General features: G+C 37.1%; 1 protein-coding gene across 1 annotated transcript; it reads left to right on the top strand.

Moving 5' to 3' along the window:
• The first annotated feature begins 1,195 nt into the window (after positions 1-1,195).
• Positions 1,196-20,338, top strand: LOC113057488 (phosphatidylinositide phosphatase SAC2-like). The gene is made up of 20 exons (XM_026224913.1): positions 1,196-1,645; positions 5,039-5,119; positions 6,885-7,021; positions 7,828-7,956; positions 8,106-8,273; positions 9,222-9,278; positions 9,766-9,964; positions 10,046-10,225; positions 10,530-10,597; positions 12,234-12,358; positions 12,464-12,541; positions 12,642-12,762; positions 12,985-13,113; positions 13,474-13,591; positions 13,685-13,720; positions 15,742-15,952; positions 16,054-16,127; positions 16,216-16,344; positions 16,541-16,628; positions 17,046-20,338. The coding sequence occupies exons 1-20, from the start codon at positions 1,549-1,551 to the stop codon at positions 18,163-18,165; spliced, it is 3,345 nt and encodes a 1,114-aa protein (XP_026080698.1). The 5' UTR covers positions 1,196-1,548; the 3' UTR covers positions 18,166-20,338.
• Positions 20,339-20,353: the final 15 nt, after the last annotated feature.

Here is a 20,353-nt window from a genome sequence, read left to right as displayed (position 1 = left end):
TAATGTACAAAGGCGTTGTGAAAAGATGCCTACTGCAGATAGATACATCTTTACCAGTCAGACAGCGAACAATGCTTCACTGACCAATGACTACTGCGTCTCTCCTGTCATTTTAGGATTGTTTAAATATAATATAATAATAATATATAATATTAATTAAATACATTTATATTATATTATATTATTAATAAATATTACAGTAAAATGTTATGTATAATAATATAAATTAATATAGTCTATTTTTATGACTATTAATATATTAATAAAAAAAGAAAGTCAAAACAAAAAGGTTGGTGGTCTTGTAAAAGCATGTTTATAAGGTCTACATTTTGGTTTTAATCAGATTTCATGAGAAAATTTAACTATTTTTCTGTGGTTATTTCATATGATATTGTATGTTATTAATCATATGGAAACATCTAGTTTTTAGAAAAAAGAAATGAAAAAGTATGTTTTAAGATCCATCCCATCTCAATCCTTAACATCAATGGGACAAATGCCGCCTCCAGGAAATTTTTGAAGAGGTAGCCAATGCATGAAATGGCATGAAACTTGGCAAAGGATTTGGCACTTGCTATGTGAACACAAAAAAAGTCATGAACCCCCACCCCCCACCAAAAAAAAAAAAAAAAAAAAAACTCAATGAATGCTCTTTTTTTGTGATATCAACCTCAAATTTGGAACACAACTTGTTTATATGTATCGTATCGGATTAGTATTTTTGTGCATTCTTCACAACAGTAAACAAACTTCTATAACTCATTTTTATTTAACACTACAATTTCACTTTTTATACATTTTTTCACTTAAGCAATAGTCTTTAAAAGAACACCAAACTTAAGTCTTTGCTCCAAAGTCCTCATGATTTAGCTACATTAAGTTGGAACTTTATTTTATACAATCATTTGTTGCACAATAATGATACTAAAGAACATAATTAATTTCGCACACTGCTCGACATACTGATTCATTATTATAACTTATTAAACCCATATAACTAATTTATCTAGAATAATGCCAACTTTTACAAGCATTCAAGCATGGCGTCAATATTATATTATTGAAACAGGTCATCAGTTATATAAGTGTCTCCAAAATAGAATTGCAAAGTAACGATCTAACATAAAACAATACATCAAAACAAGTACTGCAGGTGGGGCATCTCATTCACAGATGAACTATGATGTTCGGCGTGACGGAGGAAGTCACGTGTGTGTATAAGTGAAGGAAATTGTTTCAGCCGCTGCTGCTCCCCTCAGTGGAAAATATTAGACGAACCGGCACATCTCCGAGCCACAGTATCGCCCTTATTAAACTGACATGAAATGCACCGACGATTCAGTTTGGATAATCGGCCAGTAGCTGACATAGAGACACGATGCTTGATCAGATTATTGTAAACATTTACACACGTACACAGCTAGCAGGTTAGCTGGCGTCTATTGGGACTGCCAGTGGACGAAAAGCGAGCTGCTTCATTTCCTCCTTTCTCGGATCGGGAACAAATCCAGGGCTGTGGTGTCGGGAAGCTCGTATGTTTTGGTGAACATGGAGCTGTTTCAAGCTAAAGATCATTATATTCTCCAGAGCGGAGATAACGCGCTGTGGTGCAGCAGGAAGGATGGATCTGTGGCCGTGAGACCGGGTAATGCTTAGCCTACATTGTAAATCCATCACTTTCTTATACAATCTACATGTGTTTCAATATTTCCGTTCCCACTGTCTACATTGTTGCCATTTCTCGTGTATAGTAGTTGACTGACACGATACGATGCTTCAAAAAAGAGATACAATTTGGGATTTATGCTCCTTTCGGGAGAAGTTGGTTCTTCAAAATCAAGTTGTATGGACGCTTAAAAGATGAAAATATCAGTTTCATATTTATCGAGCGAGGCGGCTGTCTGAAAGATGCCCAGTTTATGTGTTTTCATTGCCCTACTTTCAGAGCAGCGACGCTTGCATTACATGCGTGTCAGTGCAAACCTCAGATGATGTTTTGGTCTGATGTCTTGGCTAAAAAAACATTTTCTCGCTACATCTTCTGGGGTTTGAGGGTTTGTAGGTTTTGATCAAGGGCGTTTAGACGTCAGCCTGAGAATCTTAAATGGATAGTTTTTATCAAAATGAGAATTCTGTCATTATTTACTCACCATGTTACTCCACATCTGTATGACTGACTTTCCTCAGGAGATGTTTGAATGCCAGGCTCTGTCAGACTCTGTTATGAGTACTTCCATTTCATATTTTTTCCACATTATGAAAGTGAATAGTGAAAGCCCTTTATTCTCTAAAATTCTGCCCAACATCTCCTTTCTTGTTCCAATGAAGAAAGTCATAGAACATGAGGGTGAGTAAACGATGACAGGATTGTCAATTTTGAGTGAATTAATACCATAAAATGTATATTTTTATATAGTATGCTTTATAATATACATTTTGTTTATTTTTGCAGCAAAATGTATATCTGTTTGATATTGTGATAACCTTTGGGCCCAGTTTGCCATTACACTTTCCCAAAGGTGAAGTGAACTATCTGTAAATAATAATATTATTTAATCAGTTTACAGGGCTTACAAATGACAGCCAAATGGCCTTAATTAAACAGAAATTAAATGTCAGTAGCAAATAAATATTTGAATGTCCAGCGTTGATGTATTTAGAAATATGCTAGCCAGTGCTATTGCTGTTAGATGTCGCACAAGAGAATTAGGCCTATATAGTTACACAGCTAAATGGCGATGGTTAAAGGAAGGGTCAGACATGTGACTGTTCGTTTGGAGAGAAAACACAGACACAGTAAATAGTCAAATGAGAATTTTCTGCCCAGGCTTTGGAAGTTTGGAACATAAATGTATTAGGCACTGACACAGTTTTGACATTTTACTAGAAATTATTTAAATGTATCTTGTTTCTAATCATTTAGTGTTTTTTTATTTATTTATTTTTTTCTTAACCAAAAGATTTGCATGCTCAACCATGTATTTAACACTCACACAACCACATTTATTACACTCTTGTTCTTCTAACCTTTAAAATATTTATCTATCCTTACCACTTTTATTTCTTGTCAGGTCTAGATCTAGATGGGCAGGTAGTGTCGGGAAAACTGCAGCCTGTGAAGATTTGGATGAGTTCTAGCTGCTTTTATCCACGTGCATGCAGCCAGGCCGATCGGGTTTAGGTTGCAGTGCTGTTCCATTATTTAACTGGATAAGGGTTTACACTGTATGCATGATGCATACAGTCTCGGTTCTTTTGAATGAATTCCTAACAAAATGTATCATGCCAGAGTTGCCAGCGCTGCTGGGTGAGGTTATACCACTAGTACTTACTACTGTGTTTATTATTCAGTTCCGTGTTGGTTTAGTGTGTCAGATCAAAGAATAGTTATAAAAAAAAAAAAAAAAAAAAAAACATGATTTTTTTCTTTAGTATCACTTGCTCGCCAGTGGATCCTCCGCAGGGAAAGGGTGATGTGAGAATGAGAGTCCGGACAGCTGATATAATATCACAATAATCAGCAACTAATCCACACGACTCCAGTCCATCAGTCAATGAAGTGAACAGCCGTATATTTGTCAGACACAAATCTATCTGTAATACAAAATCACACTTCCTAATGTCAAATTAAAGGGTATCCACACTTCAAACTTTTATTTATTAGAGACACATGTAAGATCACAGTGATGTATTTACAAATTGTAATTACATAAATTCTTAGTATTTGGTGTTAGCTCACATGGAGTCATTTCCTTGTACCAGACATAATTCAGCTTCAAGAATGCACCAGGTTTTTATTGGCCTAGTTAGTAGATCTTCCCTCAGACTGGAATGATCCCCAGAACCAAGCTCATGGTCATTATGGAGGGGTTTTGTCAAATTCTTCATGATGCAGGTCATCCAGCTCCCACCCTTACATCCTCAAGCTGTGAACATCTGACGATGAGTGCAGGACAGTGTTAAAAATACAGAGAGGATCTGCTTCCAAAATGAAAAAAAATGTCTGTAGGAGCCATAAACCTAGCATACTCTGACACCCCACAAAATGTTGTCATTGCACATGACATTTCAGACCATGCACATCGCTCCTAACAATGCAGGTGATGCCAATCAATCCATTTTTATGAGGAGCTACTCAGCAAGTTGGTAACTCAAGTCAGCAGTCAGCATGGTCAGGAACCTGGTTCAGATATGGCTTGGAAAGTATTTTTTGTTTTATTAATTTTTGTAGCAGCCACGAACCCTTTGGGAAGTTAATATGAAGCTCCTGATAGTTCTCTATCCCAGATGCAGTACTGAAAAAACAAATGTGGTAAATTCTTAGTATTTGGTGTTAGCTCACATGGAGTCATTTCCTTGTACCAGACATAATTCAGCTTCAAGAATGCACCAGGTTTTTATTGGCCTAGTTAGTAGATCTTCCCTCAGACTGGAATGATCCCCAGAACCAAGCTCATGGTCATTATGGAGGGGTTTTGTCAAATTCTTCATGATGCAGGTCATCCAGCTCCCACCCTTACATCCTCAAGCTGTGAACATCTGACGATGAGTGCAGGACAGTGTTAAAAATACAGAGAGGATCTGCTTCCAAAATGAAAAAAAATGTCTGTAGGAGCCATAAACCTAGCATACTCTGACACCCCACAAAATGTTGTCATTGCACATGACATTTCAGACCATGCACATCGCTCCTAACAATGCAGGTGATGCCAATCAATCCATTTTTATGAGGAGCTACTCAGCAAGTTGGTAACTCAAGTCAGCAGTCAGCATGGTCAGGAACCTGGTTCAGATATGCTTTGGAAAGTTATTTTTTTGTTTTATTAATTTTGAGCAGCCACAACCTTGGGAAGTTAAATGAAGCTCTGATAGTTCTTCTATCCCAGATGCAGTACTGAAAAAACAAATGTGTGTGTTAAAATAATAAATATGCAATAAAGTTAATGTGTATGTGTAATAATTATAAATAAAGATATTTATTAGGAACTGAAAAAAAATATTTTTAACACTTATACTTTAATTTTCATTCTCATTTCAGCAACTGACCTGCTGCTAGCATGGAACCCTGTCTGTCTGGGCCTTGTAGAAGGTGTTATTGGGAAAATACAGCTTCATGCCGGTAAGTCTAATCATCAGACCTAGTATATTTACTGTATAAAGAACGAGAATGCCATATTACACCGTAATGTTTGCAATGAATTTAGTGACTCTTGGACTAAAACAGACATCTAATGTTGTTACTGCTAAAAAATACCATTCATATTTAATTGATTTAAGAAAAGATACGATGGCTTCCATTTGTTTTTACCGGAATTCACTTTGTAGCAGGAAGAAACTGGGTACCAGAGACTCATAATGATTAACATAATGAAAGGCACCTCCAGCATCAGAAATGTCAGCTTAATTTGGTTTCTTATTGTTTTATTATTGCTAAATGTCTTTCAGTGCTTTGTTGCCCAGCTGTTGTGATGTAGCTTTAGTAGGTTAAATACAGTGGTGTTCAACGATTGCAATATTTACATACCATGGTATTCCTCATTCAAAAAATATTGTGGATTCATAAATGATCCTCTTAGACATCCATTTAACTAAAGACCAGTTAACTAAACAAATGCTCTTCACTACATTAAAAAGGAAGGTCTTAAAGGGTTTTTTTTCCCACAGAAGTGAAATGATGGCATATCATACTTTCATTTCACCATTCAGTGGCTGATATGAGAAGTCAGCCTCTGTCCGTTGTTAAAAGGTTCGCTTTATGAATAATGTTATTATAATGTCGATCTCTCTTCCTTTTTCAGAGAAACCCTCGTTGATGTCTATATGCATGGTGCATTTTGTACTGTTACTGATGGTTAAAATAATTGGTTGACCTTTCATGCTTGGTTGCAGTTTTTCAAAAGCAAACTGCATAGATAAATGAGCCACATGAGTTGGCTTCATATTGTACATGCTTTATGTTGTAACCTAACCCAATGGGCAAACCTGAGTTTTCCTTGCACAGTTCCTACAAAGGCTGCATTTACACTGCAGGTCTTGATGCCCAAATCCGATTTTCTGAATATATCCGATTTTATGTGACGACCCGCTTACATCATCTTTTAAAAGTGACCCGTATCCGATTTTTGCATTTACACTACACTGCTGAAACTACCAAACGTAGACGTTCTGACCCGAAAAAGGAAGTAAAACTGCACAAAATACAATGGATGCAGATGCAAATAAAATATACAGTGTTTATCTTTGTATTTCTTTTTTAAGCTTTTTATCTTACGTTGGCACTGTAACCACGATCAATTAAAACTGTGCCTCACCATATCTCATGAAATGTCTTCAAACATGGATTTATTTCCGTCGCACCTATAATAAGTCATTTGATCTCAGTTGGTGGTGTCCACCTGAGTTGACGTCACTTTTTTAATGGAATATCCGATTTGTCTGCTTACATGGCACACGCAAATGCACGTATCCGATTCATATCCAATTTATTACCACATATGAATGAGTCCTGAATTCGATCTGAGAAAATCGGAATCCATGTGGTTTTTTCCTGCTTACACGTCCACCAGTCATATCTGATCTGTGACACATGAGAGGAAAAAATCGAATTGAGTCACTTGAACCATGCAGTGTAAACGGGGCGAAAGAGCCTAGGCTGTTTTCATTGAATTTTCCACCCAAATATCTTAGATTTACCTCCTGCACAGTTATCTATTGATTTACATTAACGAGTCAGTGAAAGTATGACTACACCATGCCTCAATGCAAATGTCTTTGTTATGAGAATGTTTCAATAGGAATGAATCATGCCAGGAAATGAGCAGGAAAATGAGGTGTGGAGCTCTGTACTCATAACACACTCCACCCCCCACCCTTTTTTTGGGCAGATCTTCCTCTGGGCCTGATTCTGATTCGCCAGAAGGCACTGGTGGGCCAGTTGCCAGGAGACAACAAAGTCTACAAGATCACTAAGATTGTAGTCATTCCACTCTCAGAGGATGAACCACAGGATCTGGAATTAGAGGTGATTAATGCTGACTTTGTTCAAATGTTCTCCATGCTGGATTTGATTAAACTTAGTATAGAAGACAAAAGTTATAATAATAATCTTAGGCATATTAACCATTGCATTTCCTCATACAGATGTGTTACTCTAACATTTCAACAGTTATTTCTTGTTGGTAGACATTATTTATTGGACCCTGATAGAATTTACAGAACTTCTTCCCAAATTCCCAACTTGTTAGTGCGCCCAGTTGACACTTAGGCCAAGACTTTAGATATTTCAGCCCTCTTGTTTAGTAAATGGTTGATGTACAATTAGTGCAAGAGTAGTGGTGTGTGTTTCTAAGGGGTTCCAGAGGAAGCATGATGTTTCTAAGAAGTCAGTCTCTCAGCAGAGCCTCTGGGATTGAGAGGAGATGTTTAACCATGTAAGTGAAACAGTCAGAGGTCACTGTAATTCATTCTCCTGGCACGCTGTCTCTACTTCAGTAGTTTATCACAAAACAAATGGCCATCTATTACTTTGATATAGCAGCCTGTCTGTGTAGTTTGATTTTAGCTGTTCTTTCTGTTTTGGGGGCACATGCATTTTGCCCTGACATCAGCATCAGGCTAGTCTTAGTGCAAATCTTGGCAGCCTTTCTCTTTTAATGACAGGAATTAATGTAGCAGCTCTTTTCAGATGGACTCTGAGCAGGGAAACCGAGATAGTTGTAGATTTGTCACCTAGGTACCCATTGAACTATTTAGATTTGTTAGTAATGACAGCAGATAGTTAGCATTAACCAAATGGTCAACTATTCTTTTGCTCTCATTCACTTTCAGCTCTGTAAAAAGCATCATTTTGGAATCAACAAACCAGAGAAAATCACCCAGTCACCGGATGAGTCCAAGTTCCTGTTGAAGACCCTGAGTCAGATCAAATCTAATGTTGCTGTTCCCATTAAGAAAAAGGTTGATGGTTGTTTTGATATCAATACCAATCATTTTGTAAAATCAGAACCTCCTGATTCCTCCATAAATTGACATCTTTTTCACTTAGTATTGTCTCTTTAACCTCATTTTGTTTGTTCACTCCCATCCAGTATTCCCCTGCCTTTCAGGTCAAAGAGAATAAAGAGAAGGAACGTCTGGAGAGGCGGCTGCTTGATGAGCTCTATAAGATATTCATGGACTCGGATTCATTTTACTATAGTCTGACCTATGACCTCACCAATACAGTCCAGCGACAGGGCGAGTTAGGCAAGTCAGATCAGCCCTTGTGGAAAAAGGTGAGAAGCTGTGTTATTGTGTTGCATATATTAAAAGTTAGGCCTACATGTCTACAGTGAGAGTTTTTAAGGTTGTGGTTTAAGGTTGCAATTTAAAAAATAGTTACTAGACGTTTATTAACTTCCGTTTTGCAGTGAGCAACTGATTAAAATGGAATGACTTGAGAATAATAAGATATATAAAATGTCTGTTATTATTTAAATGGGTGACAATTATATAAATACTTTAGGGAGCAATAGACCTTTGGGTTTATTTGAGTGACGATGTGCCTCACTCGTCCCACACATAAAGGATGCAAAAATACATTTATAGCCAAGCTTAATTTCTCATTTTCAAAGAATAGATTATTATCTTTAGACACTTCCTGGAAATTAGTATCTGTTATTTCTGAAAATGCAGCTAAATTAAAACAATGAACAAAGACAGAATGAAAGAATTGGTAGGGAGTGAGTCACCACAGTGTTGTTGACGTTAATTAAAACTAAAACTATTAAAATAGTTTTTGTTCATAGAAATAAAGCTGAAATAAACTAGACATATAAATATTAGATAAAAATATTATTTTATTATTATATTATTATTAAATAAAATATTTTAAAACAAATAAATAAAAATGACAAAATCATGTAACAAAACTTAACCTTAAATTTAAATGAAAACTAAAAATATGAAAATAAAAGCTAATTTGGAATATTATATATATATATATATATATATATATATATATATATATATATATATATATATATATATATATATATATATATATATATATATAAAACTATATTAATCTGTAAATAAAGTAACACTGGCATTAAAAAATGTATTTTCCAATCCCACTTCCCGTTTCTCTTTATGTTCTAATAAAAAGGCCATACAACTAACATTTACACACAACATCTGACAAACACAGAATACTGATCCACATAATATTTTTTTCCTTTTAGGTGGATGATAGGTTCTTCTGGAACAAGCACATGATCAAAGACCTCATTGACTTACAGGTGCAAAACTGTTTTTCTCAAATTTGCCTGAAATTTTTGTTTGTAAATATCTGAATATGCAAACTTTTGAAATCTTGTTTTTGCCTTTTTTGTGTCTTTTTATTTCACAATTCTGACCATTTCCTTGCGACAATACAGGCTCTTTTTCTCAAAATTGCAAATATAAACTAATAATTGCAGGTCACAAGTTTAAATCTTGCAACTGTTTTATTTTCTTTCTTTTTTTTTTCCTGGAATGAAAAACAAAAAATTTATTTGCGACTTTATCTCATAATTCGAACTTTTTTCGGTAATGTGTAATTACATATTTAAGTACTGAGTAATATTAATTAACTACATGTACTTAGTATAGGATTAGAGTCTGGCTTAGGGTTACTTGCATGTAATTCTACATAATTTATAAGTCAGTCAGAACATGTAACAAGGACACCTTGTAACATGTTAAGTGTTATTCTTTTTCCTCAGAATTTTAATTACTGTTTTGCAGGTGCCTGAAGTGGACATTTGGGTGATTCCTATCATCCAAGGCTTCGTGCAGGTGGAGGAGCTGGTGGTGAACTATAACGAGAGCTCTGATGAAGAGAGGAGCAGCCCAGAGACACCTCTGCAGGAGTCCACCTGTGTGGATGATATTTACCCTCGATTCACCGTGGCCCTCATCTCCAGACGAAGCCGTCACCGTGCAGGTACACTAATTATTAAAATCAAGTAACTCATTTACTCACCGTGCTATCAGTGTAATAAAATCATCATGATTTCCACTGAAGGAATGCGTTACAAGCGGAGAGGGGTGGATACTGACGGACACGTGGCCAACTATGTGGAGACAGAGCAGCTAATCCATGTGCACAGTCACACGCTGTCCTTTGTACAAACCCGAGGCTCTGTCCCTGTGTTTTGGAGCCAAGCTGGGTATCGCTACAACCCCAGACCTCGGATAGAGAAAGGTGGGGTGTATCTGTGTAATCGATTCTCTGCACAAATCATAAATGAGTTCTAAGTCACAGCACAGTCTAGCACTTCTGTTTATAGACTCGCTATCACTGCGATGCATCAGTGTATTCATTATTTGGAAATGTTTTGGCCTGTGAATCACGTCAGGTGTGGAATTGGCGATTGGCATGCTTTCATAGTTTCTTGACAGAACGCAGTGGTCAGGAAATATTGTGGTGATAATTCAGAGGTTTACTGTGATCCCACTGCAGCGCTGTTTCCTACATGATGTTATCTCACAGATGTGCTTTGTTGCAGGCGAGAGGGAAACGATGCCTTATTTTGCTTCTCACTTTGGACAGCAAGTTCAGATTTACAAAAAACTGGTAAGATGTGTTTAAAATAGAACAATTTCAGTGAGTGAAGTAGTATAAAAAGTAGAGCTGTCAATCAATTAAAATGTTTAAACATGATTAATATCACAATTTCTTTATAGTTAATGCATTCCGTTCCTTTAGACTACACACATGTGTAATAACTGACTTGTTTGAATGACATGCATAGTGCAGTTATATAATATATAAAGACACTTAATTGAGGTCTTTATGTTCACCAAGTCTGCATTTATTTAATCAAAAATACAGTAATAACCGTAATATTGTAAAACATTATTAAATTTTTTCTATTTGAATATATCTCAGAATGTAATTTATTCCTGTAACAGCAAAGCTGAGATTTCAGCAGCTATAACTCCAGTCTTCCCCCAAATATAGGCCAATTTTAACAGCAGAAGCAAATGCTATTATTTTGGCATAAAGACTATGGAACAGAGAAATTTACTTTTAATTACAGATTCAAAGTCTTGTCTTCAAGCAATGTTACCCCTTAAAATGATCACCTTACACTTATTACTTTTTTATACAAACTGCTGGAAATAGAGGATCATAATTTTAATATCTGGTTTTGTTTGGTTCCTTGGCTCTGTGGAATCTAAGGAAATAAGTAAGCATTATCTGTAGACCTCCAAATCTGTACATTACCTCCTATGGATTTAAAACCAATAATTTGTACCTAATTTAATAACAAATGGCAAACAGAGTGGGATTTATATACACTGAATAAACTCCATGAAATTAGCCCCAATGTTGGAAAAATACATTTTGATCGTATCTCCATTGATTTCAGTAAGTCTACATTGTACTTAAGCTTACGATGCTTTTAGGAAACGCAGCCCTGGTTGTTTATACCCACTGCAGAATGAGTCATGACACACAAGTTTTTAACACTAGGAGAAGATCCTCCAACATGTTCTTTTTTGCCAAAGCCCTTTAACCCTGAAGCATGTTTTATTAGATTGTGCTGATTTTAACACTGTGAGAAAACTTTTTTATATTCAGTTAATGATTTTGAAAAGATTTTTAACAGAGATAAGCCAAATACAGTTTTACGTTTTTTAAATGGAAATAAATCAAGTAAAAACCTGATATAATTTAGCCATACATTTTTCTTTCCATGAAAATAGCTACAAAAGCTGGCATGGCATTAAACACAGGCAAACAAAGCAGTCTTTTGTGTCACATGATCCTTTAGAAATCATTCTAATATGCTGATTTGGTGCTAAAGAAAAAAAAAAAACGTAAAAGAGTACTTCTTTATATTTATGTGGATTTTTTTTTTTAATAGAATCCTTTTGTAACATTTATAAATGATCTTACTGTCAATTTTTAATGTGTCCTTGCTGAATAAAATAGTTTTTTTTTTTCAAAAGATGTTTGACCATAAACCTTTGAATGATGTTGTAAGCGGTTATTCTGTAATAAATTGGAATGTTCCAGTCAGATACAGAACGGAATTATGTCAGAATGTCAGAATGAATGTTTAGGGTCTAAGCAAATAATTCAAATTAAACCTAATTTATTGCACTTTTATCAAGCCATTAACTATAACAGCCAAGCATTAGATATAATTTTCTCAGTATTACAGAGTTTTTAGTAATTCAGAACTGTTTTTTCCCACAATTAGGTGATTATTAATTTAGTGGACCAAAATGGGCGTGAGAAGATGATTGGTGATGCATACCTCAAACAAGTGCTGCTGTACAATAATCCCAACCTGACATACGTTTCATTCGACTTCCATGAGCACTGGTAAGAAACTCAAAGTGTGACGATCTAAAAATCAAACTTTTTTTTTTTTGTTAACAAAAGATGGTCAAATCTCAACAACAGATTTTCTCCTTTGTCACTTCCCAGTCGAGGGATGAAGTTTGAGAATGTGCAGACGCTCACTGATGCCATCTCTGACATTATCACAGACATGAGATGGGCCTGGTGAGTCTTTCATTTGTTCTTAAGTCCTAATTTTGCTTGCGAGTTAGTTAATATCATTTAATGTCTTATGTAATATCCATCTAATTTGATTTGCAAATAGGGTGGACCAAGCAGGAGTCATCTGTCAACAGGAAGGCATCTTTCGGGTTAACTGCATGGATTGTTTGGACAGGACTAATGTGGTACAGGCAGCTATCGCCCGCGTGGTCATGGAACAGCAGGTTTTTAAATTCACCTTTAACATTTAGATAAACTCACACATAAAACTGAAAGTTGTTTTTGGATAAGATCATGTGCTAAATGCCTGAAGGTGTAAATAAAACTGTGGCTTCTAGGAATGCTGCCATATTGCTCCCACAGAACAGTGTAGTGTCTTTGTCTCACTCAGCTGCTCTCAGTATGCCGGTACATTTCAAAGACTCTTTTGCTCTGTTTGGTTCCAGCTGAAAAAACTTGGTGTAATGCCACCCGAGCAGCCACTGCCCCTCAAGTGTTACAGGATCTATCAGATGATGTGGGCAAACAATGGAGACACCATTAGCCGTCAGTATGCTGGCACAGCTGCTCTAAAGGTAAATAGACTAAATGCCTGCCATTGATTTTATGCTGTCCCCACAGCACATTTACTCCACCATCTGTCTGTCAGCATGTAGGATCTAGTTTTCAGATTGACACGTCTGTCCGTCTGTCTGTCTGTCTGCCTGTCTATCTATCTATCTATCATTAAATACATTTTACTTACAATTATGTATGTTTAGATGATTCTTTTTAATAGTTTGACATCTATAGCCTTATTGTTTTGTTTGTTTTGAGGGACTTCAGCAGCTTTTTAAGGAGTAAATACTGAGAAAGCTTTTGGTTTCATAACAAGACCGTGATGACCACCCAAAGAGTTTGTCAGCTTTTTCTCATGTGTGCGATCTGTTGTGTAGGGAGATTTCACACGAACAGGAGAGCGAAAGTTAGCGGGGGTGATGAAGGATGGTGTGAACTCAGCTAATCGGTACTATCTGAACCGCTTCAGAGATGCCTACCGACAGGCCGTCATTGGTCAGTATAAAAAATTCTCCATGTTCGGTATATAATGCTAAAAGCCCAGCCTGGTGCCTCACCTGCCATGCACTGTATCTCTGGTCCTCCCAGACCTCATGATGGGCCTTCCAGTAACAGAAGACCTATAACTAAGGTAATGTTAGAGACTAAGGTAATGTTTGGGTTTTTATTGATCTATGATCTATTATAAAGCTTGATTAAAAAATTCTTATTTTTAGTTTACTCTTCTTCCTACAGTTTAATATCAGTGGCTCAGAGGTACTTGTACATTTTTTTTTTCTTCCTGTTTGGTTGTATAATCATTGTTTGGGTGAGGGAGTCATATTTCCTCCATTCTTTTGAGCATTTTTGGTGGTAGGTCATGGTGATAGGTGCCTGAAAACTGTTACTGATTGGGTTGGAATCATCTTAAGTCTTTGTAAATTACACAAGGTTAACTCTTTCCATGTGTAATGCTTGTTTGAGTTAATTTTCACACAAGACATGCACAAATAAGCATGATATACAGTATTGTTCAAAATAATAGCAGTACAATGTGACTAACCAGAATAATCAAGGTTTTTCGTATATTTTTTTATTGCTACGTGGCAAACAAGTTACCAGTAGGTTCAGAAGATTCTCAGAAAACAAATGAGACCCAGCATTCATGATATGCACGCTCTTAAGGCTGTGCAATTGGGCAATTAGTTGAATTAGTTGAAAGGGGTGTGTTCAAAAAAATAGCAGTGTGGCATTCAATCACTGAGGTCATCAATTTTGTGAAGAAACAGGTGTGAATCAGGTGGCCCCTATTTAAGGATGAAGCCAACACTTGTTGAACATGCATTTGAAAGCTGAGGAAAATGGGTCGTTCAAGACATTGTTCAGAAGAACAGCGTACTTTGATTAAAAAGTTGATTAGAGAGGGGAAAACCTATAAAGAGGTGCAAAAAATGATAGGCTGTTCAGCTAAAATGATCTCCAATGCCTTAAAATGGAGAGCAAAACCAGAGAGACATGGAAGAAAACGGAAGACAACCATCAAAATGGATAGAAGAATAACTAGAATGGCAAAGGCTCAGCCAATGATCACCTCCAGGATGATCAAAGACAGTCTGGAGTTACCTGTAAGTACTGTGACAGTTAGAAGACGTCTGTGTGAAGCTAATCTATTTTCAAGAATCCCCCGCAAAGTCCCTCTGTTAAAAAAAAGGCATGTGCAGAAGAGGTTACAATTTGCCAAAGAACACATCAACTGGCCTAAAGAGAAATGGAGGAACATTTTGTGGACTGATGAGAGTAAAATTGTTCTTTTTGGGTCCAAGGGCCACAGGCAGTTTGTGAGACGACCCCCAAACTCTGAATTCAAGCCACAGTACACAGTGAAGACAGTGAAGCATGGAGGTGCAAGCATCATGATATGGGCATGTTTCTCCTACTATGGTGTTGGGCCTATTTATCGCATACCAGGGATCATGGATCAGTTTGCATATGTTAAAATACTTGAAGAGGTCATGTTGCCCTATGCTGAAGAGGACATGCCCTTGAAATGGTTGTTTCAACAAGACAATGACCCAAAACACACTAGTAAACGGGCAAAGTCTTGGTTCCAAACCAACAAAATTAATGTTATGGAGTGGCCAGCCCCATCTCCAGACCTTAATCCAATTGAGAACTTGTGGGGTGATATCAAAAATGCTGTTTCTGAAGCAAAACCAAGAAATGTGAATGAATTGTGGAATGTTGTTAAAGAATCATGGAGTGGAATAACAGCTGAGAGGTGCCACAAGTTGGTTGACTCCATGCCACACAGATGTCAAGCAGTTTTAAAAAACTGTGGTCATACAACTAAATATTAGTTTAGTGATTCACAGGATTGCTAAATCCCAGAAAAAAAAAATGTTTGTACAAAATAGTTTTGAGTTTGTACAGTCAAAGGTAGACGCTGCTATTTTTTTGAACACACCCCTTTCAACTAATTCAACTAATTGCCCAATTGCACAGCCTTAAGAGCGTGCATATCATGAATGCTGGGTCTTGTTTGTTTTCTGACAATCTACTGAACCTACTGGTAACTTGTTTGCCACGTAGCAATAAAAAATATACTAAAAACCTTGATTATTCTGGTTAGTCACATTGTACTGCTATTATTTTGAACAATACTGTATTATGGTCCGAGTCAAATTCTAGGAAAATTTCATTTTGCAAGGCATTGTCCATTGTTTCTCTTTTTCCTGTATGCCCAGGGTTTAATGGGACTATTTATGGGCCTCTCTTTCAAGATGTTGACCTTTTTTCCTCTTTTAGTCTTATAGACGCCACTCACAAAGATGTTGATGTTCTTCTGCTGTTGTCCAACTCTGCGTATTATGTGGCCTAGTAAGTCTGATTTCTCCCAATGTTTGTGTTTTTAAAATAAGACATCCTTTTTTCTTGGCATTGGTTTAGTAATGCCACTCCACTTTGCTGTTGCTATTTAGCTATGATGAGGAGGCGGACAAAGTCAACCAGTATCAGAGACTAAGTTTAGAAGGACTTGAAAAGATCGAAATTGGTAAGAGCTTGTAGATAAACTTGTGGGTGTAATTTTTGTCCGAATGAATCAAATGATCTGTGATTATCACCAATGTTGGTCTTTTTAGGTCCAGAACCGACTCTTTTCGGAAAGCCTAAATACTGCTGCATGCGGCTGCACTATAAGAACGGGGAGATAAGTGGTTACTTCCATACACTGAGGGCTGTCACACGAAATCCAGAAGATGATGGAAAAGGTTTGTACAGGGACACCATGATTTGCTGTGCCTCTAGTTCTGTATTGTGGAATTCGGTGATTGACATTCTGGGTTAAGCTGGTAAAAGATATAACTTGGCTTTCTGAATACTGATTGAAAGTAGCTTGAAGGGTTTTGTGTTTGTGTTCAATAATTGATCCTCTCCTTTGCACTTGTTGGATTGTTTGCATTTCAGACACACTCCAGTGCATTGCGGAAATGCTTCGTATTACAAAGCAAGCCATGGGGCTTGACGTCCAGGTTGTGGAGAAGAAACTAGAGAGGTAAAAAAAAGAGAGATGCTATTTACCTGATTTACTAAAGACACAAAGGCTTTGCTTACACTGCTGGGGATTTTGGTCTTAAATCTGTTTTTTTTTTATTTTTTTCATCTTAATTTTTTTTTTTGTATAAAAATAATAAGTGGACACAAACTTGTATAAGGTTCCAGTGAAACTTTAATATTGGGTGTTTAAATGAAAAAACATGAAACTTGATCTGATCAATTAGTCTGAGACACAAATCAATCTTAAGGTGGACCAAGCTTGTGAACCTCTGATATAATTATTATTATTATTATTTTTTTTTTATCATTTTAAGGCTACAAAAAAACGAAACCAATTTCAGTCAAATCTGTTTTTTTTCTGCCCTTTTGAACAAAGCCAAATTGTGCTGGATTCTCTTTAATTGCTTTGTTTCAGGAAACACAGCAAACCGCATGAGGATATAATGGGAATACAAGGGAAAGCCGTGGACCAAGTCCTTGGGTCTGGTTTGGCTCAAGGCAAAAGTTTCATTTTGAACAAGTTTTCAACACTAAACCAGAAAGTGAAGCAGACAAAGACAAACGTCAACATCGGAAACTTCAAGCCCTTGGGGAAACTAGGGACCTTCTCAAAGCCTGAGGTAAAAGTGAATTTCCTCAAGCCAAATTTGCATGTGAACCTCTGGAAATCAGATAGCAGTTTAGAGACTCATGATGGCAATACGGGTTCAGCAGCCCTGAAGGACCTTAATGACGTACATTCAGAGGAGATTTCCTCTGATTCTGATTCATACCACTCTGACGAGCAGCCTTGCTCAGGCTCTCGGGAAAACGTGGACTATGTGCTTCCTAGCTGTGGAATTGTAGCATCTGCACCACGACTTGGCAGTCGCTCGCAGTCGATTGGCAGCGTCGAGCTTGCAGTGCCCTCTGTCATCCGAGTCACAGGCTGTGATGACAAGATGGCAGATAGCTTATCAATTGGCCCAGATGACCAGTCTCCTGGGTCTGCCTCTGTGGCAGAGGAAGCCATTCTGATTGACTTCGGGACACCTATTGATGCTTACTGCCACCAATTTGTCCATGATGCCAAGATCAAACCAATAGAGGTGTTCGAGGAAGTGGCTCCTGCACCCAAGCCGCAAGCACCTCAAGCCCCCTCAGCTCCAGACGCAAAGCTGGGGTCTTCTCATTCCCAACAGCAGCTTCCTCGCCCATCCCAGCTTGAGGTAGAGTCCACCATCCATGAGGCAAATCTTCTAACTGTTCAGCCTGCAGGCTCCACCACATCATGCGGGTCACAAAAGAGCCTGGAAGGTCTCACAGGACCCTCCCCTGCAGACAACAATGGAAGCCGGGTCGTGTCGCCCTTCGCGAAGATCAGGAGCTCCATGGTGCAGGTGGCTAGTTTAACCCAAGCTGGATTTACCCAAGGCATCAACTTTGCTGTAGCAAAAGTACAGAAAAGCCCAGAACCAGACGCCGTCAACGAAACCCAAGAGAACGAATTGCGAGCGATGTTTACACAGTGCCAGACCAGGATCATTCAGATATAGCGTGCTTAGCGGATGTATTTTTAGTGTTAGATCGTGACTTCCAGTACAGTAACGGTAGCATAAGCTCACAAATGTCAAGCCACACTCCTGTTGTTCCCTCCAGTTAATCAAACCAAAGTTTACAGCCAGTGTTGAGTAGTAAGTAGTGCGATTAACTCGACCAAGTCGAATCCTAAACATCTCTAGATAGGCTGGTTTGCATGTTAAGAAGTAACTCTGAGGTAGATTAGGACAGGCAAGTTTTATAGCATGTCGAGAGCGAAGACCTAGATACGTCACGTGACCCCATTTGTGCAGTGAAATTCACTGGCTGTCGTAGCTGTAACCTTTCCCGATTGGAATATCTATCAGTGGGCGGCTTAATATTTCACGTACAGTTATATGGATATCTTTGACGTGGTGTTTATTATAAAACTATACCAAAATAGGACCAGAGTAGTTGTGTAGGATCTATGGTCAAATTATATTATTCAACTGTAAAAATTATTTGTAAGTACTGTAGCAGTTTCCTTTAGAACTCTTCAATTAAGATGTTTATATACAGAGAATTATATTTACATGCTCTTCATAGATGATGGAAACAAGTGGCCTCTGTTGATCCAATCATGCAACTAAATTGTCAAACAAAACGTTCATTTCATAGCATTAGCAGATGACTCGAACAACTATTTACTGTTGCAAGTTTATTTTGAGAAAGGCCTATGTCTTTAAATTGTACAACTATGTCTTATTTTCCAGTCTGCTGGTATCTTAAAATGCTATGCGCCACATTGTTGGACATTCATATCATATGCAGATATTACTGGTTTTGAGTACCTGTAAAGACCTCAAATTAATTATTTGCAATTGCTGGACCTCCGTATGCATATATAGTGACTTTTGACTGGTATTTGACACAGGTCTGATGCAAGATACCCAGTATAATCAACGTTTTGCACTCATTAAATGGCAAGAGCAAGCCTTATTAAATTGCTAAATACAGGCTTTTGACAAGTATACCTATAATTCTGTTTTCATTCAGGTTACATTTATTTCTGTCACTGTCTATGCCATGTCTTTAGATTCACTTTGGCTTGTAGGTCATTTGAGATAAAAATTGAGAAGTTATTAGATCATCTTTTAAAGCCTTACCCCCATAAATTCTACATAAAAAAAAAAGCAGCATTTCTGTGTGAAATACCCAGTGGATCTTAGTTTAATTATGCATTAATTAATGTTGTTTAAGTGCAAGATTCTGTGGGATTGATCTTTGTGTATCAAGAGACGCTGAAATATTTAAATATTTTATGAGCTAAATAATTTCAAAAGGTCTGAAAGAGACAATGTGATCTCATGTGAACATCAATGAGAACATTATATTGGCTTTTAGAGCTGGTTTATCGGTTCTTTGGGGCACAGTTAGCTTTCCAAACCCACCATGAGCTTTGTTTCTAATACGTCATTTCTCATATGTACTGTAGCATAGAGTGCTCTGCAAGGCAGTGGGTTACACTTTGTTCTTGACATTCCTGGAGCTGGTACGTGGTTTTGATAAGCTTCCGAGATTGGAACGGTCTTGAGTTTTAATATATGATGGCTGTTATGCAACTATGATAAATACATGCGCAGTAGGTTTGGTGGTAAGCTGACTTTTTTTTACTATTATTTAAGATGGCATGCACTGGACTGCACTCTGTTCTTTGCTTTGAACTTGAAATGTTCTTCTTTGGCAGAGGTTTATGCTGAGGATCTTGACAAACATTTCTCTTGTTTTTGGAGGTGGGGTAGATTGTTTTTGGTTATGTATGAATTTTTTATTTTCTGTGCATAAAGACTTGCGCTGTCCTTTGTGGTTGTTCCCTGAACATCTTGCAATTTGTTGCAATTTGTCACAAAGTGCTTTTGAATCCTTTTTATTTTCAGTGTTTGTAACTGAACTGACATGTCTCGTATAACATTTCTTCTAACAGTCCTGTTTGTAAATCATGATCAGCTTCTTCCCATAAATGTTAGTGGGTTTTCATCCATCGTACCCAACATTTTATTGCAGAGTATTTATTCAAAATTCATGTTCTCAAGCTTATATCCCAGTATTTTCCTATGTTAATAATAATAATAATGTAAACTGCTGTATTTTATGTAATGTTATGGGATGTGCCTGGGAGGATTTTTAAGTAAATATTTAAACAAAGAATTTTGTCATTTTGAT

Source organism: Carassius auratus, chromosome 38 (assembly GCF_003368295.1).
Source record: "Carassius auratus strain Wakin chromosome 38, ASM336829v1, whole genome shotgun sequence".
In the NCBI taxonomy this organism is placed as follows: Eukaryota; Metazoa; Chordata; class Actinopteri; order Cypriniformes; family Cyprinidae; genus Carassius; species Carassius auratus.
The sequence above is the reverse complement of the archived record's forward strand: the minus strand, read 5'-3'. Positions and strand labels throughout refer to the sequence as shown.